The 25,132-nt window shown below is 52.9% G+C and overlaps 1 protein-coding gene and 1 pseudogene across 1 annotated transcript in view; both read right to left on the bottom strand.

The window, feature by feature from the left end:
* The window catches only part of CASTOR2 (cytosolic arginine sensor for mTORC1 subunit 2), a 59,032-nt gene that overhangs the window by 16,935 nt on the left and 16,965 nt on the right, over positions 1-25,132 (bottom strand). The window contains exon 2 of the mRNA XM_057530198.1: positions 5,613-5,683. Coding sequence (XP_057386181.1) covers positions 5,613-5,683 — 71 coding nt within the window. The remainder of the gene's footprint in view (positions 1-5,612; positions 5,684-25,132) is intronic.
* LOC103012999 (40S ribosomal protein S26-like) lies at positions 22,570-23,043 on the bottom strand (annotated as a pseudogene).

A 25,132-nucleotide genomic window follows, 5' to 3' on the forward strand; every position in this document is an offset into this window, starting at 1 on the left:
GAATCTGTCTGCTAATGCAGGGGACACGGGTTCGAGCCCTGGTCTGGGAAGATCCCACATGCCGCGGAGCAACTAGGCCCGTGAGCCACAACTACTGAGCCTGCGTGTCTGGAGCCTGTGCTCCGCAACAAGAGAGGCCCGTGCACCGCGATGAAGAGTGGCCCCCGCTTGCCGCAACTAGAGAAAGCCCTAGCCCAGAAACGAAGACCCAACATAGCAATCAATCAATCAATAAATCTTTAAAAAAAAAAAAAGAAATACTGTCACTGCCCATCATCCAAGACCCTAAAGACAGCCTATAAGAGCTGAGGACGCTTGCCACCTCCCAGAAAGCAAGTCGGCAGCTCTGTTGCTGGGAGCCCACCCCACCGCCCCAGGAGTCCCCCGTTTCTGGCTGCAGGACCTGCGGTTTCCTGTGCTAAGTGGTCACGTCCTCTGCACAGAGTTTGTCAGGCTTCTCCCACCCTGCCTGCAGCAGGGTCAAGAGTCCTGGGGTCAGGTGGGTGGGTTGCATCCTGGCTGTGTGACTCTGAGCAAAATCACCACCTTTTGGTTTCTTAGTTTTCAAATGTTGGGCTGATGAAATCAGGATAGACTCCAGAAGATGCTTGGAGGATTAAATGGGATAATCCCCATCAAGCGTGTAGCTAAGTGTCTGGCGTCCGAGGGCTTGCCAAGTGCCAGAGCCTTTCTGTTCTAATGCTGCTGCTGGGAGTTTTGTTGGTTTCTAGACAGAAGTTGGGGAAAAATGTATCAAGAGTTTAAAAATGTACAATTTCACTGTAAAGGAGTAGTTACACATGGGACAAAGAAAGAGTTATGGGTATGAACGTTCAACCCAAAAGGATTTAAGACAAAGACCTGGGAGCTACCAAAAAGTCAACGCCAGGGCCGGGTAGACGAACCACAGTTCATCTGTGACAGAATACTATGCATCTGTTTAAAAAACAGGTTTTCCAGCTATGAAACACATTTTCCAATCATGAAGGAAATCAGAATATAAAACTTACGGTAGGTATTAATTATGCAATTAATGTCTCATTCTGTAGGTGTGGTAAGTAGGAGAGGGCTCTTATTCTTAGCTGATACAGGCTCAGGTATTCAGGGTGAGCTGTCCTGAGGTCTTAGTTTCAAGTGGTCCATTAAATAATAAATGTACGTGTGCAACGTTTATGGACAAGAAGTGAAAACAGTTGTCCTCAAAGGTGACCAGCCGGCAAGTCTAGTTTCAGGTGGAGGGAACAGGGGTGTTAACTGTAGGCTCTCAACGGTTGTGCAAGTTTGAAAACTGTCAAAATATAAAGAGTATTGGGAAAACACACTTTTGAAGGCTATCTGATATTGGGAAATTATACTGAGTGGAATGAAAAGATAAGAAGCATATACACTACAGGTCAACACTGCGAAATAGCCACACCTGGGGGTACAGAATGCGGAGACCTCGTGGGAAGGACTTTGCCATGAGGCAGCGCTGGAGAGGCCGAGGGAGCAGGGTGGGCGGGCGGGAGCTGGGGTGTCATGGGAATGATGCGGGGGACTCTCCAGGGAAGCGGCCCTCCCTGCAGCAGGCACTCCATCCTCAAGGCCCACCCCTCCTCCCATCCTGGGAGATGTAATCTCAGCTCCAGGCTGAGGGGCCAGGCTGTTATTTTACACAATGCGGGAGACGCTCCAAAGGCAGGTGTGCATCATTCCCCATCAGTGCTCACCGGGAGGGCGGGTCAGCTTCAGGGGGCAGTAAGAACTGGCCCCGACTGGGATCCGAGCTCCTTCACTGACCTGGACCTCGTGCAGAGGGGACCCCTGCTGGGGGTATTACTGAATTGGTAAATTAGGAGCTCAGAGCTAGGCGGGAGATGTGGACACACGGCATCCATTTGAGCCAAGAACCTCTAAAATTCCACAACGAACAAGGAGCTGTCTGGTTAATGTCACTGACAATCGCCCCTCCCTCCCAGGAAAGGTCCAGCATCTTACGTACAAGTGAATTGCAGACAGCTGCTGGTTTCTAACCATGAAAGCTTCACACTGGAGATAACTGTTGGCGAACAATAACCAATGTACCCTGGCTGATGTTAACAGTGGCCAAGGGAAGCCCTTGGGTGAGAAGCAACATGTGCAGAGCTGGGAGACGGGGCACCATCCTTCATACCATGTGACACAGCCAGCATCCCTCCCTGGTCCCACCGGGGCAGCCCCAAGACCAGACTCCCTTTCTGAAGAGGAGTCTCCTGAGAGAACCCCCCCAGAAGCGAGGTGAGAGGGTAGAACTCAGCATCGCTACCTCTCACTGCAGCCTCCACCCCACCCCAAATCCTGCCCTCTGAGAGCAGACTGCCCTGGGCCTGCCCCCTTTTTCTCAGCTGCTCCTGACCTTGGTCTGCTGGGAACCACCACTTCTCAGCAGCACTTTCTCCTTATTTCGGCTGGAACCACCCTGAAAGCACGTCCTGCTTCAAATCCCCCTCTGTCACTCACAGTGACTCTGGGCACGTAAATGGCGGTTTCCTCACTTGTAAAATGGGTCTCCACTCTTTACCCTTCAGGCCACTGGAATGACCCCAGGAGGTGATATGTCTCTGCTGGGCTCCAGTTAACAGTAAGAGTGGCGGAGGGGGAACGGGAGTCTTACTTTGTACGGTTTTCCTCTGTAGCTCCACAGTGTAAGCGCGAGAGATACTTACTACTTAAATATATGTACACAGTTTTTTCTCTGGTAACGATGGATATCCAAGTAGCCTGACGTGCTGACCAGGAGTCACGGCCTGGAAGCGAGACCCTGACTCAGAAGTCACAGAGCGGCTGGGCCCCTCCTGGGCTAATAATTTAAACCTGCTTCCCCACGTCCTACCTACCCTGCACTAAAGAGTAAGCCGATGACCCCTCTGTCACCGGCTCCATTCCAGCCACTCAGAAAGGTTCAGGGAGAGGCAGAGCGAGACTTCGCCTCCATTGTTTATGGTTCCAGGGAACCTCAGGGTCTGTAAGTCCCTTAGGAGCTGAGGCTCGGTCCTTACACCTCCTGGTCTGCCCTGCCTTACCCTGTCTGGGGTCTGGCCCATGGAAACATGCATAAATGACACCAGTGGTGAGGCCTTGGGCAGGCTACACATCACATGTCTGTGCTTTAGCTTCTTCATCTATAAAGTGAGGACCATAAGAGTCGTCTCCAGTGTTTAGCACAGTGTCTGCAGACAGAAGCACCGGCAGGGCTGGTAAAATGTGTTAATCTATGTTGACTGGCGGAGGGGTGGGCGTGGAGGTCCAAGACTCAGCTCTGGTCTTGCTTCCTATTTCGAGGGCCTCTCTCGTGGGGTCTCCTGCTCGGCGGGGCGTCCCCTGTGACTCGCTCTCGCAGCATCCACACCCTCCTTGCACAGCACCCACCGCAATGGCAGCTCCACTATTAATGGTGTAATTAGCTGGCAGGCCCTGAGGCTCATAGGGTCAGAGGTGGGGTCTCTCATTCCGGCTACATCTCCAGGGCTCAGCAAGATGCCGGCACATAGCAGGTGCTCAGTAAATACTGCCCCCCGCCCCCCACCCCGGGGCTGGCTCAGAATAACCCGACACTCAGCTCAGCCAAAGGACGGCTCCCTGGTTACTGACAATTCCTGCAAACACAGCCTTCCAGGACCAGCAAAACTGGCTCCCCAGGTCCCGCAGCCTCTTGCTCTCCCTGCTCAAGGAGTTTTCTTACCTGCTGCCTTCAGAGGTAGAGAGTTAGTCAGAGATACTGGTCTGGGGAGGTGGATTAGATAGAATATCCCTTCCCACAGAATAGACACTCTGAGGGTGTTCCTTCTACATCTGAGGTGCCCTGATTCTCAGCAGTTCTGCGGAAAGGCCTGAATGCCCATGAGAAAATAAACATGTGCTTGGGTTGCCTGAGCAGACATTCTTCACGTGAGTTGTGGCTAAGGCAAAATTCCGGTCTGTGGTTCCTGTGCTCAGGAAATGTCTGATGGGGGACTTCCCTGGTGGCGCAGTGGCTAAGACTCCACGCTCCCAATGTTCAGGGCACTAGATCCCACATGCATGCGGCAACTAACAGTTGGCATGCCACAACTAAGGAGCCCTCAAGCCACAACTGAGGAGCCCACCTGCTGCAACTGAGGAGCCCCCCTGCTGCAACTAAGGAGCCCCCCCGCTGCGACTAAGACCTGGCACAACTGAACAATATTAAAAAAAAAAAGAAAAGAAAATGTCTGATGAATGAATGAATGAATGAGTGACTGACTGACGACACAGGTGTCTTTGGCGAAGGGGCAGGGCCTCCAGTGGGGTCTGCCCTATTCCTGCTCTGGCCACACAGCCGGCCCCCTTGGAGACATGGGGGGGCCCGTGGGATGTGGGGCGCCGAGCCCAGCCCCCCATACTGACTTGGTGCCCTAGACCACGTGCGTGTGAGGACAACAGGGTGTAGCTGGGAAGCTGCTTCCTGGGGCTTCACTTTCTCACCAGTAAAGAGGGTCAATACGCATCGAGAACCACAAAAGAGTCAACTCCTGACTCCACAATGCCATTTCTCAGACTCCGTTTTGGGAATCAACCTGCATAAGAATACATGTTACGCACCGACAGAGTTTATAAATTTCTCATTGGAGGACAATGAAAACAACTTCGACTCCAACCGTAGGGGCCTGGGCAAGGAACCCGGGCTGCTGTTGAAAGCCTGTGATATCACAGCATACTTTGTTGTTATGTTAAGTGAAAACATTTCTATGAATTAAACAGACCGCCTGAGAAAAGTTGGAAAGAAAACCACGAAAAAGTGACCAGTAGTTGTCTTGTGGGTACGGCTAGGGTTTCAAAAACTGTTGGATTTGTTGCCCTCTCTACATATTAGGAAGACTCTAACTTAGCAGTTCCGAATTACCACCAGCTCTCGGGGGGTCCAGCTCCTTTGCTGGTGAGTCTGGACACACAACTCCCCGCCTCCACTCTCAGTTCCTCATTGATAATCACAGGACAAGCACGACACCTTCTCATCAAGTAATACGTATCGGTCAGCACTCGCCACCAATGAACGTTCACTGTTACTTTAGAGCCGGACAAACATAACGAACTTCAATAATAAAACTAAAAGGGTGTGGAGGAGGAGGGAACAGAGTTTCTTTCTGGGGTGACGGAAGTGTTCTGGAATCGGATAGTGGTGACGGCTGCACAACCTTGGGAATATCAAAAACCACGGAACTGCTGTACATTTTAAAATGATGCACTCTCTGGTAAGTGAATTCTATCTCAATTTAAAGATGGAAGGAAGATAAAGGGAAATCATAAAAGGATGGTGACTGGGGCACGTTCCTGTTCGAACAAGGACTGAAGATGTTTTGAAAGCACCTCCCTCGCGGCAGGAGTCCCAGGGAGCATGCAACCTGCCTTCCTGGTTGCTTTAGCTCCTGGCTGGGGAAGCCCCGCCCCCTTTCAGCTCTGGGGCCTTTCCTGGGAAAAAGTCTCGTGAGCAGAAAGGGAGGGGATCAGCCAGAACACAGGAGAGGAGGGAGCTCTGCCACCAGCAGGTGGGGACAGAAATAAGGGGTGGGGGGCGGGCAGCCGGCACTGACTGCCGGCCCCAGTCCAGCCAAGCCCCTGGGGAGAGAAGCACTTACCCAGGAAGCCCTCCTCATCGACAATGATGGTGTAATCCTCCGGGGTCTCGGTCAGACTGAAGAACTTGCACCTGGGTGGACGGACAGACAGACACAGGGTATTGTAAGTCCCAGCAGACCCTGTGGCAGCCGCCCGCCCCACTCCCCTGGCCCCTCTCCCATCGCTGTGACCCGGTTTACCCAGAGTTCTGCCCCAGGCTGGTGGGGGGCTACTTATTTCTCCCTCCACTGCCTCAGTTTTGACTCAGGAGGACTCAGAGAGGCCTAGGGACGCTGATCGTTTCCTCTGCACCCCCCGATCTTTGAGGACCCCTGAGCCGGCCAGCCTCCAGGGTCCCCTACAGGCCCAAGGGCAGCTCTGGCAGGGCTCATGCAGATGAACCGTGTTTTCCGTGCCCCCCGCTCCCCACACACATTGTGACCTTGAGGCCTCTGTCGCTGTGTCGTGCCCCCCGCCCATGGTCCTGGCCCCTCTCCTCACCAACTCTGAGAGCTCCCACTGTCATTTACGGCCTAATTCGCATCACCCAACCGACAGCCCAGCCTTCAGGGTACTTTTCTCCCTTGCAGGAGAGAGGGGCGTGGCTGTCTGTGCCACTGTGCGGCACGGATCCCTGAACTGCCACATGCTGCCTTTGGTAATACTGCTTGGCCTGGGGTGTAAGTTGCTCATTTCCTCCCACAAATGGGACCATCAATTTCCCAAGGCCAGGGAGGGTCTGGCGATCACTCTGTCCGTCTGTATCTCATCCCTGCTGGTCTCAGCCCTGAGCACGCTCTTGGCACCTGGCAGACACGCTGGGCTCCGTGTCCAGACAGCCCTTGGGCTGGGCTTTGAGGCTGTCTCCAGCTGAGGGGCTTACCACCCCCTCAACGCCCGTCTCCCTGTCCCCCATCCAGTTAGACTGGCCCCCAGAACACCCCAGGCGCAGCTGTAGGGAGAGACGGCATGCACAGGCAGCGGTGTGCAGGAAACTGCCCACGGTCATTGATTTATCTGGTGTCGCTGATCTCAAGCATGGGGCTCAGCTCGGGCTCCATGCCCGATGTGTAAAACCCATCCATCACAGGAAGCCGTGACAGAAGGAGGCCCAACGAGCAAGCCTGGCGAGGGCCCGAACAGCACTTCGACGAGGATTAAAATGGGAAAGGAATCCTGAAGTGGATGCAGCGGCGCCGGGGATGGGGGTGGCCGGAAGGTCCGCGGATCTCTCTCCCCCTGGTTCCCCTCTCCTGGCAGCCATCCTGCCACGCTGAAGCCTTATCAACAGAAGCCCCACAGCACCCTTTTCACTTTATTCTTTAAATTTTCACAAGTAATGAGGTCAGCTGGAACTGGTAGGACTGCAAAAGGGTCCAGCCGTTTGGAAGACGGTCTGTCAGGTTCCTATAGGGTGAAACATACACGACCACTGGCAACCCTGCTCCTGGGTATTTAGTCAAAGGAAATGAAAACATACGGCCCCACAAAGGCCGGTACGCAGATGTTTACAGCCTTTATCTGTAATCACCCCGAACTGGAAACAACCCAAAGAACTGGGTAAACTGTCGCACATCCACACCAGGGAATACTCGTCAGCAGTGAAAAGGACTGAATTACTGATTCTTGCAACAGTGTGGACGAATCTCACGAGCATTCTGCTAAGTTAAAGCCAGACTCAACAGGAGACGTGCTACGTGATGCCATTTATATGACATTCCGGAAGAGGCTACGCTGTAAGGATGGAGAACAGATTCCCAGGGGCTGGGTTGGGGCTGACATTTGACGGCCACCGGGGAACTTTTGGGGTAAAGGAGGTGTTTGGTTCTTGATGGTGGTGGTGACAAGATGATATACACTTGTCAAAACCCGAAGAACTGTACCCTAAAAGGGGCGGCTTCTGCTGTATATGTGACTTATACCTCAGTGAACCCGACTTCAAGGAAAACGCTTCGCCAGAGTTGTAAACGAGGTGGCGTCCCGCACCCCCCCACCCCCGCCCCCCGCGACACTCTGTTCAACCAGCAGTACCACACTCTTCAATTTCCCTCCAGCTCTTTGGTTTTCAAATTACATCTCTGTCCCTGCCTGTCCCATATCCAATTTGCAACTACTGCCCGGACAAGTGAAATCTATAACTGCTGGGGGACAATGGCAAATTATCACTTAGTGAATGGCAACCACTGGTCTGGCCTAGCTCCTCCTTGGGGACCCCTGTGTGCTAAGAAAGAGCCTCAGAAGCCCCCCCCCACCTCCCCGCCAATCACCAGATTGCCACAAGCAAGGACTCCCTGGGTGGGGGGAGTGGCCACCCAGTCATCGGAGAGCCCTGAGAAGTCCAACAGATGTGGTACTTGCTCCTGGTGCCCTCTCGGTGGCGAGGGATGCTCCAGAAATAGACCATATAAATGATCCTGGAGGGCATAAACACCGGCAGAAGGCAACATCGGCCTCTGCTGCCGATGGGGTATGACTATGCTGTTGATGTGACCCGTCTCCAGGGGCCGAGTGCCAGCTGTCATCTCGGAATGTGCACCTTGGCGTGGGCAGGCCTCCAGGAGGGCGAGTCAGTCGGAGGGACCTGCAGCTACTGCTCTGGTCCCCACACTCGGAAGCAGGCCTCCTGCTCTCCTAATATTACCCACTCAAGTCCTACACATCTCTGAGCTCACCCCATCTTACCTCCCAAGTCGCTCTGAGATCTGTTTTCCCCTCTCTCCATCACCCCCTCCACGTGAGCACTTGCCTAGAAGCCTCCCCTTGCCTCACCCCCCCACTCTTGCCTGCCTCCTTGACTCACGCCCCCAAAGGTGGACAAATACTCTTTCCACTTCCCGGCACCCCCTTCCCTCTTCTTTGGCTGGAGACGTGCTGCTCATCCTTCAAGACCCAGTTTAAGCGTCTTCTTTGGGGTGAAACCTTTTCTGATTGGCCCCACCACCTCCTCGCTCTCACTTCCTACCACAGGGGTGGTCCTGTCTGGATCTTAAAGCCACTGTGGACAGCTGGGCTTGGTGGTGCATCACACCTCGAAGGGACAGTTCATTTATCTCACAGTGTCTGTGAAAGATGCCCTTAGAGTTGGGCTGTGTACAACCTGTACAACTGCACATGATGGTCCTGAGTGCTTTCCACACTCTATTACAAGTCCTACTTGTTTCCCCCAGTGGACCATAAACTCTCACAGGCAGGGACGGTGGGTTCTCTGTACACACACCTTGCACCTGACACTGGCTGGACAGAGAATCAACACTCAAAGTCTGATGAGCAGAAGAATGAACTGTGGCCGCACACCTACCCCCAAAGCCAGAGACGCCCCAGTCAGAGCAAACACTGCTTGCCCTTGTGTGGCACTGCCTTGACTTGCCCCCTCTCTGGGAGGCGCTCAAGGCTCCAGTCCCAACTCCACGCTCTCTAACGAGCCCTGGCTAGATCCACACCCCAGATGCCGGGCCCCAGCGTTTGTGGCCTCTCTGTACTTTGTCTACAAGGAGCTGGAGAGAGGACCAAAACCCAGCAATCACCCAGCCTGCTGCTGAGTGCTGTTAGGAAAACCGGGGAGGAGGAGAAGTGTTTGCCCTCTAGACGCCCGCATGGTGCTTAGGAACAGGATGAAACAACAGGGGTAGAGAAAGCAGCCTGGGAGAGCGGGAAGAGGACCAAGATCCTGGGGTCAAGAGACCTGGGTTCCAGTCCCAATCTGGCACCTGGGGGTGGTGAACCCTGGGCTGCTTCATTCCTCCGTGCCATGAGGGACAGGTTCAAGGTGGACTAGTTTCCATCCAGCTCCGGCTCGGGCAGGGAGGGCACAGGCCACATGGAACCCTGTCAGCTCCATGGCAAGGTGGACCTCAAGGGGCCTGGTTGACAAGGCACGGAGAGACGATCCCAGAACCATTGAGTCTGTTTGGAAAATGCTTTTCAAGGGCAGGCAAAAATCCCAACTAGCTCTGATCAGAACCCAAGACAGATCTGCTGCCCAGGCAGCGGGGCAGGTGGTACATCACAACTCTGGTGGGGAGGGCTCATTCATTGCACAGTCTGTGTAAAGAGTGCCCTTAGAGTTGGGCAGTGCACAACGTGTGCAACTGTGTGTGATGGCTGATCAGCAGGTCCTGCTGGAGCAATCAGATAGATAGGATACAAAACTCTAGAGTCCTGGGCAATGAAGTAGGGAGACTGGGGAACAGCAGCTCTGGGGAGAGCCCCGGTTCACTGTGGCTCAGGACATACCCCAAGAGTCATGCAAGTCCGACTTCCCTGGTGGCGCAGTGGTTGAGAGTCTGCCTGCCAATGCAGGCGACATGGGTTCGATCCCTGGTCCGGAAGGATCCCACATGCCGCGGAGCAACTAAGCCTGTGCACCACAACTACTGAGCCTGTGCTCTAGAGCCTGTGAGCCACAACTACTGAGCCTGTGCTCTGCAGTCTCAGCCTAAATAAATAAATAAATTTAAAAAAAAAATCATCCAAGTCCCCTGTCCAGGGGGCGCCAATGCATACTTGGGCTCTATGCACAAAGTACGGGTGCTGGATAGTACTGGAGGCCATACCAGGAAGTCTGTGTCTGTTCAGATCCTCACGGCCCACACGGAGCATGCCCAGAGGAAGCGAGGGGACTTTACACTGAACCCCCTTCAGCCTGGGGGAAGATTCCAGCCACCATCTTTAAATCTCTGTGGCTGTTGTGGACCATGGGATGGAAGCGATGCTGCTGCTTATGGCTGTGTGACCTTAGGCAAGTTACTTAACCTCTCTGTGCCTCGGTTTTCTCATGTGTACAATGAGGATGATAATATTTAATATCTCCTTCATAGGGTTGTTGTTGAAGAATAAATGCCCAGCATGACTATGGTAAGCACTCAATATGTTGGCTATTTTTCCTTCTTGGAGGACAGAGGCAGCTGAAGTGGGGGACCATGAGGAGGCCGGCTTGCATTCCCAGTAAGAAAAGCTCTAAAGCCAAATGGGCTACAGAGACCCACAGGCTGGCTTGGGAGGTGGTGAGATGTCAGTTGTCTGAGGGGCTGAGCCCCAGGCAGGTGGGCTGTAGCGGTGATACTGCCTCAAAGGAGAGGATGGATTAAGCCACCTCCAAGGTTCTGTGGAGCGCGGAGTCTCTGATTCCTTGAAACGCTGGTTCTTACACATTGACGCCAAGCAACAAGCTTTGGCTGAAGAGTCTCCATTCATCTTCCCAGGAGCCCAGCTCCCACCAGGTAGCCAGTGAAGAGATGATGGTTTATGATGGAAGACACTGACTCAGCCTGAAACTCCCAGTGCATCTGGGAGCACCAAACCTGTTCCCTGGTCTCAGCTCCCTGACATGCCACGCTGGGACCTCAGGAATCTTCACAGACATTCGACACGTCTGAGCATGGGGACTGTCCAGATCGGGGGGGCCAGGGAGGTGGCCTGACTCATCACCATCGGGAGGGAGCTCCTATCTGCATCCGTCTCGCCTTCTCCACTCACCCGCTGGCTGGGTGATGGTCCTGCAAGGCTGTCCTGTGCTCCCTTCCTTGTTTCCCAGACACCACAAAGACCCCTTTACATAGTCAGGGCTCAGCATTAGTTGGCTTTATGTGGAGTCTCTTTGTGCAGAAGGCCGGGGTCTTTGGGAGGTGGGAGCTAGCTTTGTGGGCCGGACCCCATCTGGGACTGGGCCTGTTTTCTGTGGGGTCACAATGTGCCCTGTGTCAGCCAGACCCTGCTGAGGTCCCCTGTTGCCTGGCCAAAGAACAAGTCCAGCCCTTTGCAATTAGAGCCTGGTCAGCTGGGCTATGAAATGAGCGCAGAGCCTTCACACACACCTGACAGGCCTTGCAAACAGGACTGAGAACAGGCTTCCAGCATATTCCAGGTACCTATTTGCAACCCGTTATTCCTTTGTTCCAGCAGGGCCTCTGAATGCCCATTTTGAATTTCAGCACCTGGAAACCCACGCGTGTTTCTCACCGAGTGCAGCCTGCTCAGTCTACAACGAGGGAGGTTCAGCCACATCTTCCTCTGCAGCGTGTCACAGTGAGGAGATGGAGGGGCCAGGGTCTGACCCACTTTTGGGGACCACCCGCCCCGCCGATGCGTTCCTGCAGCAGCGCACAGGAGCCTTGAACAATATACAGCGAGTGACAGACGCGCTTTGGGGCGGGCATGGTGGCCTCCCGCCTTCCTGGGCTCTTCTTCCCCAACGACAACCAGGCGGAGGGTGTGTTGTCGGGCTTTCTTCTCTTAACCAGCCGTAGCTTTTTCATCTGGGTCTTCTCCTGGGTCTTCAATAGGTCTTTCGTATTACTTACATTTCATTTCTATTGTCTTTTAACAAGTGGAAGCTGCCATTTCAAGTTTTAGTTAGAAAAAAAAAAACCTGCGTCACGTTCTGTGATTTGAAGGGCAATCCTGAAGAATGTCTTTTTCTGTTAAGATGGAAAAAAATCTGCTTATGTCTTGGGTGGCCAGGAGAATCGGACAGCGTGGGCAACAGTGTTTGCAAATTCTAGGGTGGCACGCACAGACAGGACTGTAAAAAGGGGCTGGGAAGGGCAAAAGGAATCGGTAAGGTCTGGATAAAGCCCCTGAGACCCAGGCAAAAGTGGCCAGATCACTCAGTCATCACAAATTGTTAAGTGCCTTTAATGTATAAAGGCACTGCTTCAGGTGCTGGAGACACACCTTAAATAATTGGACAGTTAGAATTTCCACGGGGGCTGGATAAATAAAATAGTGAGTCAGACGATGGTGTGACTGCACAGCCAATAAAAAAAGTGGATTTGGGTTTCCCCGGTGGCGCAGTGGTTAAGAATCCGCCTGCCAATGCAGGGGACAAGGGTTCGAGCCCTGGTCCGGGAAGATCCCACAGGCCGCGGAGCAACTAAGCCCGTGCGCCACAATTACTGATCCTGCGCTCTAGAGCCCGTGAGCCACAACTACTGAAGCCCGCGCGCCTAGAGCCCGTGCTCCGCAACAAGAGAAGCCACTCCAATAAGAAGCCCGCGCACCGCAACAAAGAGTAGCCCCCGCTCACCGCAACTAGAGAAAGCCCGCGCACAGCAATGAAGACCCAACACAGCCAAAAATAAAAAAATAAAAAAAAAAAAAAGTGGATTTGCAATTTAAAGCAGAGCAGGGAGTGGTTGCCAGGGGTTGGGGGGTAGGGGAATGGGGAGCAACTGTTAAATGGGCACAGAATTTCAGTTTGCGATGATGAAAAGTTCTGGAAGTGGATGGTGATGGTGGTGAAGGCTGCAGAACAATGTGAATGTGAGCATTTAATACCACTGAGATATACACTTAAAAATGGTTAAATGGTATATTTTGTGTTATGTACATTTGTCCACAATAAAAAAAAAAAAGAGCAGGGGAGGTCCCTATGAGACCTGTAGAAGCTGGAAGAGCGGGCGTGTTGCTGTCCCAAAGCCCTGCGGTGGGTACATGCTGGGAGTGACCGAGGCCAGAGTGGCCACGTGGTGGGGGAGGGGAATGACAGGTGGTGACGTCAGACGTCATGGGGGAGGGATGATGCCTGTGGCCACTGTAAGGACCGGGCGGGGCCGAGAGACCAGTGAGGAGGCTAGTCGTCGTCTTCAAGGAGGCTGGTGAGAGCTGATGGTGACTTGGACCAGGCCGGTGGTGGTGGGCATGCCTCCATTTATGGCCAGGAAATAACAGTCAACAAATTGGGGCTGGTGAGGTCACTGAGAAACACAAGGCCAAGGCAGGGAACCATTGCCTTCTGTGGCACGTTCTCATCAGCGGCACCAGGAGAGAGGTCAGTGGGCAGAAGGGGTGCCTTGAACTGGCACAATGTACTCGCCTCTGAATCTGGCCCGGACCCACTGCTTTGGTCCTTTCCTCCATGGAGACCTGTGTTGGTGAGGGACTGTGGCGCTCCCTGGCCCTGCTCCGAAGGCCCAAGCACAAGCCACAGAGAACTTCAGGATGGCTCTTCCTTCAGGATGGTCATCCTGAAGGCAGACGGGCGGCATCAAAAGGGTCATGCCAGGGTAGGAACACCGTCTGTGGAAGGTCCGCCTCTTGCTGCGTGAACACATTCCCAAGTGTAGGGCATATACGAGGCGCTGGCTGGTGGTTCCCTTTCTTCCTTGGGAGGGACTGAGATGGAAAAAGGCCCAAGTGGGCGTCCTGGTTTTTGCCACCTATCCAAGATGAGGCTGGAACAACTTACTGGTCCTCAAATCACGCCAGGTTCCTTATCTGTGAGGGAGGTTTGAAGATACCTCTCCTGCAGGGTCATTTAGGATTTAAGGAGGTGTGGAACAGACGTGGACGTGCTCAAGACCCCGCCTAAGCACGTGTGGCCACTTGATGAAGTGCGCTGGCCCGGGGACCGAGTGGATGTCCGAGGCAGCATTCCTTTCCAGGCAGTGCTTGGTCTTGCAGTGGGCTCTGGGTCTCTGCCTGACTTCGGATCTCCCCATTCCTCACGGCCTCCACCCCAACCCTTACCAGCAGGACAGTCAAGTCTCACGCAGCGGCCGACGAACCCAGCCCAGGTCCCCCAGGCAGGCCAAAGCCCCCTGTCCCAGTGCACGCTCACCCTCACCTGCCCATCCCCTCCCCAGCGAATGATCACATCCACTGAGGTGCTGAGATGATTCGCTTCCTGGTCTATCTCTGCTGGTGAGATACCTGCTCCTGGGAGACAGCTGAGTCTATCTCATCCAGATGCCCCATGCCTTGAATGGGACAGAGGGTCTGTGCATCATCTGTGTTAACTGAATGAACATGGAGTGTAATTAATGACTGCCATTTCATAGACAGGAAAACGGATGCTCAGTTAGGTTAAGGCAGCTATGACCTTGGAACCACTGTGCTGTGTGGTCTCTAAGGTGGGGGGCAGCCCGGGCGCACGTGTGGCCTGTGGCATATTCCCTATGACTCAGCTCTTCTCCTGGAAGCTATCCACTGTCTTAAACCTGGGTAACCGGAGACACGAACGAGAAAATTGATAACAGCCCGTCCTTGGTAACAAACACCTGGCTGCAACCCAGATTCCCATCACTGGATGAGGAGGAAAATGATGACAGAAGAATATTACCCAACAGTCAAAATGAACACTCTGCAGGGACTTGCAAAACTCCGAATGAGTCTCAGCAATGTAATAGTAGATGGAAAAATAAGTCCCCAACTGTTATGTCCAGCATGGTATTCTTTTTATAGTTAAAAGCAGCTATAATGAAAAAACAACAACAAAACCCAACACCTTTAAGACTCCACGGAGTTGCAATCTTACTACATATAAAGGAAGCCAGAGAATAAAGAACACGTTACCCGGGGTTTGGGGATGCGCGGGGGAGACCTCTGGTTACATGGAGGGTATTGTCTCCATCCTACTTTTGCTCTGGCTTTGCATGTCCTGATTACACTATAAACATTAGCTAGTTAGTTAAATGAGTAAAGGTGAGCCGTGCAAAGACACACGATGGGTGAGGGTTATGGACCTGAGCTGAGGTCACTGGTGCAAGGGTGAGGGGCTGCAGGTGATTGGGACTGGGGTCTGGCAGAAGGGACCCAGCCACAGAACAGGAGCCAGGGTAGGCTGCTAGGCTGTAAAAAGGTGCAGGAAATGCTGCAGCCAAAGAGCTATCCAGAGGAGGTGGCCTGAGAAGGGTCCAGGAGCCAGAATCAGGCAAGAGTCCTAGGGTGAACGGGCAGGACTGGTCCCAGGGCTACAACTCACTCACGTTTGGGTCATTCTATGTGGTCTTGGCTGGTCAGTGATTTGGGGGCTCACTTGGGCTCAAGAGATGTATATTCGATCCCCAACTTGGTCCCCACAGTCCAGTCTCTATTTAATAGTCTGATGGTGCTGTGTGTAAAGGGCTAATGCTCTGGGTCTCAGTTACAGCACCAGCCCCGATGGTCTTATTTTTTATTTTTTCATTTAAAAACTTTAAAAAAATTTAGATTTTATATTGGAGTATAGTTGATTTACAACGTTGTGTTAGTTTCAGGTGTACAACAAAGTGATTCAATTATACATCTATATATGTATATACTTTTTTTTTTTACATTCTCTTCCATTATAGGTTATTACAAGATATTAAGTATAGTCCTCTGTGCTACACAGCAGGTCCTTGTTGGTTTTATATATATAAGTGTGTATATGTAAATCGCACACTCCTAATTTATCCCTCCCCCTCACCTTTCCCCTTTGGTAAGCCCTGGTGGCCTTAGACATTTACGCAGCCCCTGAGCCTGTGTCCTCTCTCATAAAGAGGGGGATAACCCCACCGATCACGGGGCCAGGGTTCGAGGTCGACAGCCCTCTGTAGATAAAAGCACCAGGCACCAACGGCTGATCCAACAGCACTGGTTTCCTTCTTTCCTTTCAGTTCGGATAATGGCCCTGATGTTCCCCTGGTTTTCTCTGGAACTGGAAGCTTATTCAACCTCCCCTGTTCCTGCAGCTGAGGACACACACACACACACACACACACACACACACACACACACACACACACACACACACACACACACACACACACACACACACACACACACACACACACACACACACACACACACACACACACACACACACACACACACACACACACACACACACACACACACACACACACACACACCTCCAAGGATGCAAACAGGTTTCGGTCAGCAGGCTGAAAACAATAATCAAAAGACCTGACCCTAAAGCAATCTGTGGTCCTCGTCCCCCCAGCCCCGCCCCACCAAGCCCCTGACACTATTAATTGGGAACCAACGGTCCCTAGAAGATTCACCATTATAAGACTTTGGAACCACGCTGAGGTACTGCCTGGATGGAGTTGCCATCCTGTTGCCTGGCAACTCTGAGATGCCTAGCTCCCAGGTCACTCTGCGCCTCTCTCATCTCCTGTGGCCCCTCCAATTCTGTACCGTCTGCTGCTGGCTCGGGGGCAGGGTGTCCTGGGTGGCCCCCTTGGCTGACTCCATCCTTAGATGGCCCCCCATCAGCACCGACCTCCAGCTTGGAAATCCCCCAGGGCCTGGATCTTGTCCCTCCACCCCTCTTGGGAGCAGCTCAACCCTCTCTCTCCCTCGTCTCCCCGTGCCCACGCTCTGCACTCCAACCTCCACTTCCAAGTTCCTAAGACTTAGGCTGCCCTCTCAAAACATCTCTGCCTTTCCATCCATCTCATCCCCTTTCTCTGGCCTCAGAAAAACAGTACCACTGTGGCAACCTATCTTTAAGCCTCTGTTCCCACTGGCGCCTCTCCCTCAGGAATCTCATACTTGGCTTCCTTGTCTTGGTGACAAACAGGCTCAAGTTTCCCCCATCCTAAAAAAAGGCTCCCTCGTACCCATCACCTTCTTCCCTCCACCACCACCACCAGCCCTCCAGCCACTGCCGTTGGCCTGCCTCAACCCTCAGCTCACAGTGACCTCCACCAGCCAAAGCTGATAGCCTCTTCCCTCATGCCCTCCTGTCCTTGGACCTTTTGGCTGGACCTTACATGGTGGGCCAAGGCCTCAGCCTGGACACTCATACTGACCACAACAGGGTCTTCCAATATCGACACTCTCCTTTTGCTTCCTGCAGTGTCTTCTCTTCCAAGCCTCCCCAATGCTCTTCTCACATTACACCCTCCCTGCCAATTCTCTCCCTCCCAGGGTCCCAGCCACTGTGGCCCAGGCTTTCTCCCCAAGCCTCAGACTCACACTTCTCTGCCTATGCCGGCTGGACTGGTCTCAGACTCATTTCTCACATCCACCCGCTAAGACAGGAAGTGTTGATGCCCATTTCACAGATAAGGAAACTGAAGACAGTGACCCGGCAGACAACCGAGGCTGCTGCGCGTGCCCTCATCCTGATGGGACAAAACGGAATCACACACCAGTCGACTCTAAAAACCCACTGCTGGGACTTCCCTGGTGGCGCAGTGGTTGAGAATCTGCCTGCCAGTGCAGGGGACACGGGTTCGAGCCCTGGGCTGGGAAGATACCACATGCCACGGAGCAACTAAACCCATGTGCCACAACTACTGAGCCTGTGCTCTAGAGCCCACGGGCCTAGAGCCCGTGCTCCACAACGAGAGGCCACCCCAATGAGAAGCCCGCGCACCACAATGAAGAGTGGCCCCCGCTCGCCGCAACGAGAGAAAGCCCGTGTGCAGCAACGAAGACCCAACAGAGCAAAAAAAAAAAAAAAAAAAAAAAAAAAAACCCACTGCTGTTCCCCTTGGGCGTGGCTGACAGCCGACCACCAGGGCAGAGCCAAGGCCTGGGGCTGCCCTGACCCTGGGGCCGCAGGCTGAGTCATCTCAGAGAACGTTCTCATTTTCAGTGGCTGCGGCTGCCGGTTACGGGCAGCCTGGCTGACACTCGATCTGTTTACTCTCGGATTCCGAACCCAGCAGAGCGAGGCCCTCACCGGGGCCTCTCCTGGGCATCCTGGGCAAGGAGCCCGGGCCGCTCAGAGCCCTGCGGACCTTAAACCGGGGGACGGAGGGGGAGACAGAGGGGGGAGAGGAGGAGGGCCATTTCCAGGTAAACTCGTCCAGCAGATGCACGCTGAGATTTCAGACTTACGAACCTGATAAATTAGCAGAGGGAAAAGATTTGCGAGGGTTGGTTTAATTGGTGGAATCATTTACCACAAGTTTCCCATGAAAACTGCAATGGGCTGGGGCGGCGGGGGGGGGGGGGGGGGGGAGGGGGGAGGGCGGGGGGTGCGGATCTTCCTGGAATCACCCAGACAGGAAGGTGGAGCTCAGGGAGGTACAGAATCAGGCTGGGAAGGCCACTGTGTGCTGCCTCCTTTGGTAAGGGAATCCCGGAGACCGAGCCTCTATTTGCATACCCCTGGGGAGGGGGAGCTCACTATTTTGCGCGGCAATTCGTTCCATCCTGGGGTAGCTTATTTCTAGAAAGCTCTATCAATGTGGCCTCTTTAATAACCGATACCCAGCTAGTCTTAATTCTGCCCTTCAGAGACGCAGGGATATTTGCTCCAGCTGGGAAAGTGGCAGGAAAGGAGCCCAGTAGGACCATCACGTCTTTGCACAGCGGGAACAGGGCTTACGGGCTAAAACGCTACATAAACCTCAGCTGTTTGCTTAAAGCACTGGTTCTCAACCTTGGCTACACATTGCACTCACCTGGTGAACCCTGAAAAGTACCCGGGGGCCTGCTGAGGGTGGGTGGACAGCCGAAGTTGGAAAACCCGAGTGGCAGGGGGCCAGCCTCCCTTGCCGGATGCGTGGGCCTTCCTGGCCGGGAGAGGTCGCTGGCAAGCTGCCTAAGCAGGGGCTTGAGCATGGTACATCCGCCACCAAGTTCTGGGGGGACCACCCTGGGCGGGGGCCTAGCTGCAAGGCAGTGTCCATTTACGCAGCCCCTGCTTGCTGCTCCTGGGGTTGCCTCACACGCGGCTCTGCTATCTTTACGCCTGCAGACTCCCCCAGGCCGCTGTGGGGATGGCACTTCTGGACCCTCCGAGACAAGACTGAGAACACCTGTTACACCCCGTGGAGCACACTGCTTCCTAAATCAGAAGCGCCACTGCTCTCCGAATGTCAGGACCCAGGGCCGTGGGTTTAAGCTGGTTCCAATAATACCCGTTCACCACAATGCCAGCAGGGAGGTGATGGACGGGAACGACCTATTGGTTTGCCTGGGCTGTCCCAGGTTGGGCACCAACAATGCTTCGAAAATGGGCAGAATCACACAGAGGCGACAGAAGTCGGGTGAGCGGGCAGGAGAGGGGAGTGGTGACCAGAAGCGGGTAGTGGGGAGACTTCCAGGATCCTGGGGACGTTCTCTATGGGTTTTTCCTGGGAGCTGGTTCCCCAGGTGCGGTCAGTCTGTGGGAATTCACAGAGCCACACGCATAAGATCTGTGCACGCCCCACGTGGCCGCTACTTCACTACCAGAGAAGAAAAATCCCAGAGGGCAGGCTGGGTGGAGGCCAAAGGTTCAAGTTCTTGCCTTTCTACGGGGCTCACATGCCAGGGTGTACCTCTAGGGTCCTCAGAACAAAGGTTTGAGGGGGCAGAGGCAGTGAGGAGGTGACCTGAAGATGGATGGGGAAAAGGACTCTACAACATCCCTTCTGGGACTTCTCTGGCGGTCCAGTGGTTAAGACTCCACGCTTCCACTGCAGGGGGCACAGGTTCGATCCCTGATCAGGGAACTAAGATCCCGCATGCCACGTGGTGTTGCCAAAAAAAAAAAAAAGTCCCCTTGGTGACACCCCCCCACCCCTCACTGGGCCAGGACCAAGCAGCTCCTCAATGGCACTCATCGTTTTAGGTGAGAAATGTTTTTAATGAGGTCAACCTGGGCTTGGAGCATAGTTTCTCACAGGTAATTTTTTTTTTTTTTTACTCAAAGCCTTTTTCTGAACTATGGCATAATTTACCATAATGAAATGTGCAGATTTTAGGTGTGCCGTTAGACGAGTTTTGACAATTGTATACTCCCATTTAGCCACCACCCCAATCAAGAGAGAAAAACTGGGAGATTGGGAATGACATACACCCTACTATATATAAAATAGATAACTAATAGGAACCTGCTGTATAGCACAGGGAACTCTACTCAATACTCTGTAATGGCCTATATGAGAAAAGAATATAAAAAATAAAAGAGTGGATCTATGTATATGTATAACTGATTCACTTTGCCATACACCTGAAACTAACACAACATTGTAAATCACCTATACTCCAATTAAAAAAAAAAAAAAGATATTGAACATTCCCATTACTGCAGAAAGCCTTCTGTCCCTGGCCTGTGGATCCCTAAGACCACCCAGAGGCAACCCCTGTTCCAGTTTCTATCATCATAGATTATTTGCTGGTTTGTGTGCCTCACAGCCATAAAATCATACGGTGTGTACTATTTTGTGTCTGGCTTCTTTTGTTCAGTGTATTGTTTTTGAGATTCATCTGTTTTACTTTATGTTGCTTTGTAGCCACTTTTATTGCTGAATATATATGTATGTTTATATATATTTATAATGTATTATAATATATTTTAATTTATCCCTTCTCTTGTTGATGACATTTGGTTGTTTCCAGTTTTTGGCTATTATGAATAAAGCTGCTATAAACATCCTTATTAAAAAAAGATTTCCTGGCTGGCTTCCTCTGTCCCAAATTCCCGTAATTCCACAAAAGCAGCTCAAGTTTGCCCCCAAGAACTCCTTTGCACACCTCGGCCCACCCAAGCGTGGCTGAGTCCCACCCTCTCCACGGGGTGGGTCCTATAGCACAGCGGTCAAGCATCTGCTGAGATGGGGAAGGACCCCGCTGACATGGGGCCAGGCAAAAACAAGCACACAAAGCATTACCGTAGTTTGACTGCGGGAAGGGCTGTGGAACAAGGAAGCGTTTTATTTATTTATTTTAAAAAAAAATTTTTTTTTTTTTAAACTTTTTGGCCACGCCCCGAGGCATGTGGGATCTTAGTTCCCCAACCAGGGATCGAACCCGCGCCCCCTGCATTGGACCCTCTGAGTCTTAACCACTGGACCGCCAGGGAAGTCCCCAAGGAGGGGTTTTAAAACAGAGCAGCTGTGAGGGTTTCCTTTGGATAGGGTGTCTGGGAAGGGCTCGGAGAGGATGAGATCCAGGCAGGGGAAGCAGCATACGCAGCGGACCCCAGAAGGAAAGACCCCTAACTCGCGGAAGAGAAATATTCTACGGCGCTGTGGTCCAATTGTGTATAGCCAGGGAAACATGGAATATCATCTATACTTTGTAATACATCGTTGAGTGGAAAAAAGCAAGCCCCAGAAAACACACAGCCAGATCCCCTTGTCAGGTGTATACACAGGACAAAACTGTTTGTAAAAGTCAAGGGAAAGATAAGTGTGGGTGTACAGCAGTTACCATCATGGCATGGTTGCAGTGGGGGGTATTCTTATTCAAACAATAAACAAACGTAACTTGAAAGCTAGGATCGATAAGTATGTCACAGAACAAGGATGATGAGTAATTGCATTCTGTGCACCTGAGGTCCACTAAAAAAAAAAGGAAAAAGAAAGCTTCGAAATGTTTGAGGGTCTATGTCTTAAGCAGCTCACTTTGGCTGCATGGAGAGCAGTTCCCACATCTCACTGGCAATCTCGCTGTTCTCTCTCTGCACCTGCCTCTCTGTATCTGCTTGAGTCCCATCTTCTCTTAGGTGGGGGGAGCTGGCTTCATACTCCATTCACTGTGGACCACCGGGGGGCAGCCCAGGGGATGCAGGACCCAGAAACCGAAGCCCGTGAGCCTGGCCATATCAGACCCCTGGCCCCTGTGTCCCTCCAGCTGGGAGCCTGGGAGGACGGTCAGGAGCCCCAAGAGGAGGTCTGCTCAGCTGCTACCACCTTTACCAAGTCAGCAGTATCAGCCGAGCCCCCCAAGATAGGGAGTCGGACACAGACGCACATGTGTTTCTGCAGGGGTTTCAGGGACAAGAAACCAAAGGGGGTGGATGGAGGATGGGAGGAGGACATCAAGGAAGAGCTTGGAAATGCCTTAACAGGGGGTTACAGCTCAAAGGTGTGCAAGATACTCAGGTGAAGAGAACCAGAAGTCAGACACGCTTTGCATATTCCATACCCAGGAACATTCTTCACTTGTACCAAGAAGCCCATGGTCCTCTCAGCCTCTTTTTCTTCCTAGCACTTTTGGGGCAGAATAGCAGAGACATATTTTTCTGTACCCAAGAAACAGGCCAGTAACAGCACGATGACAAATGGGCCTGGTACCTGGTCTCAGTGGAGGTGGGGCGGTGGGGGACACCAGGGTTGGAAGGGACTCCGGCTGCCTGGGGTGGGGCGGGCGGCTCCTTTCCTACCAAAGAGGGGCAGCTGCCACTCAGCTCCGATGGACTGTTACATGTGGGCCCTGGGTTGCAAGATCTTCCAATTCTTCCAGAAAAGCTGGAAATCCAGATTTTGGTGATCTCTCTCAATATTTAAATGTTGGTGTACTTTTTTTTTTTTAAGTATAATTTCCACTTTATTTTCTTTCCAGGGGACAGTATTCTTCAGTCTTTAAGGACTTAGCTCCTTCCATGGGCTTTGGCGGAGGTCGTGGGGCAGCACCAGCAGGTCTAAATCGGGGTGGAGGTGTTCGGTCCTACCGGGCTTCCCGAGAACGACTCCTGACTACCTTGCGGTGAATGGCACAACTCACGCAGTAATGCGGTTTCACATACAGCTTGGGAAGCACATAGGCATAGAAAACCCTCGCTTCGGGAATGTCCCTGATGGCTGCGGCCTCTACGATGTTCCGAGTGACGAACTTCTTAATGGCCTCATCCTCGGGCATGCGTCGGGCACAGTTGGTGCAGCGAATAGGCTGCAGGTGGCCGCGGCCCTTTCTGGCATAACCATTATTCCTTCTTTTCTTGGTCGTCTTGGAAGCGAGGAGGCGAGAGCTAAATGTTGGTGTACTTTTCAAAAAACACACCGGGTGGGCCAAAGAAAACATGTCTGGCCTACAGATTCCCCAGTTTTCCCTTTCTAGACCCCCTGAAGTTCTCAAATGTCTTGGGATTTAGGGGCAGTCAATTTCCTGGATGAAGGGGTGTCTGTGTGTGTGACCACTCATGGGATCGGTGCCTGGAGTGAGGAGGCGGGGTCCCGAGCTAACGGCCCCTGGGATGCCTCTGAGGTGGGGTCAGGAGTAGGTTAAGCGAAATGTAAACCAGGTGAAGCAGAAGATGGCCTGTGACCATCTGCCGGCTCTGGACGCTGACCTGGGCATCTCAGCTGCTCCCTGCTCCAACTGGGCTTCAGCACCTCCAGCTGGGCCTGTTCAGCCTCGACTCCTAGCAAGCTGGGTGACCCTGGGCATGCCCTGCATCTCCCTGTGCTTTGGGCTGGCGCCTTGTCACTCCCAGAGTCAGAACACAGGGCCTACGTCGGAAGGATCATGGCTCCAGCTTTGCCAAGCCGCTGCCCTGCCCACCGCAGTTCCACGGGCCCAGCGCTGCGTTAGCTGGGGATGCAGACGTGATGATGTGTTTACATAAGCGGGGTGGATGCAGGGAATAAGCAGAGAAGGGCAAGCGGGGGAGTGCTGGGGGTCTGGGACTCAGGGAGGGCACCCTGGAGGTGGTGGTGCTGGAGCAGAAAGTTGAAGCAGAGCTAAGTGTGGGAGCAGCTGGGATGTCAGAAAGGAGCCCTGAAATCCCCGGATGGAGCCAATTCCTGCTGGCCAGGCCAGCCTAGGTCCAACCACGTCACACTACAGTATACCCGACTGCTTTGTCTAGGAGCCCACGGGGTGTATCTCCACCGTATGCCTGCAAAGGGTGGCACATACGGCCAGGTGTGACCTCACTCCGCCCAACCCTAAGTCAGGACAGCCATCGTTGAAACGAACCTGGCATTCTCTCTACTGAGTCCAAACAAACCTAGAACAGTGTTATCCAGGAGAGCTTCCTGGAATGATGAAAATGGTCTACACCCGCGTTGTCCAGTTGGGTTAGCCACCAGCCACGTGTGGCTACTGAGTGCTACGAAATGAGGCTAGTGTGGCTAAAGAATTGAATTTTTAAAAAAAATCTTACTTGATTTTAATTAATATGAACTTAGCTAGAGTTCATATTAATTAAATGTGAACTAGAGGCTACCGACTTGGACAGTACAGTTCTAGAACTTTTCTGCCCATCACTCATTCATTAGCAAGCAGCCTCCACCTGAAACAATGCCCATGTCGCCTCCGTGGCCTGCAGCTCCAGGTCATTCGGCTGCGGTTAACCCCCCAAGCCACAGGCCCTGGGACCATTCCAGGTCCGGATTCCATCTCTGTCTCCATGATGTCCGGAACCTCACTGAGGTCCTCAAGAGTGAAGGACTAGCTGCTGGCATGAGGCGGGGTCTCGAGTTTACCACTACTTTCCCCCAGGAAAAGCCCCCCGGTTGTTCACTTAGCTCAGGGGGTAAAATGTTTAGCACTGACATTTAGCTCTTTTTTTGTTTGTTTTTGGTTTTTTCTTTTTGGTTATGCTGCACGGCTTGCAGGATCTTAGTTCCCAGACCAGGGATCGAACCTGGTGATAGCGCACAGTCCTAACCACTGGACCACCACGGAATTCCCAACACTTAGCTCTTTTAATGAGCTCAACCTTGAGCCAGGGAGAAAGGGCAGGAAAACTGCTATTGTGCCCATGAGTACCTGACCTACCTGCCTCTCTCTTCACCCTCCCGTTACCAAGATGGGCACACTGAGGCTTTGGGACAGTCTCGTCGGGGCTCTTTCCACTGGTCCTCAATCTCAGCGGTCCAGGAGGGCTAGGGTGGCATGGGGGACACATAGGGCAACAACAGCCAGGGCTGCCAGAACAAAGCACTGGGGGCCTTAAACAACAGAAGTTTATTTTCTCACAGTTCTGGAGGATGGAAGTAGAACAGAGTGCTGGCAGTGTTTCTGGAGAGGGCTCCCTCCTGGCTTGATGAAGGCTGTATCCTTGCCTGGCCTTCCTTCTGTGCACAGTGTGGAGAGAAAGCAAGCGAGCTCTCTGGTGCCTCTTCTCCTAAGGACACTAATCCTGTTGGATCAGGGCCCCACCGTT

This window comes from Balaenoptera acutorostrata, chromosome 15 (genome assembly GCF_949987535.1).
Source record: "Balaenoptera acutorostrata chromosome 15, mBalAcu1.1, whole genome shotgun sequence".
Classification (NCBI taxonomy): domain Eukaryota; kingdom Metazoa; phylum Chordata; class Mammalia; order Artiodactyla; family Balaenopteridae; genus Balaenoptera; species Balaenoptera acutorostrata.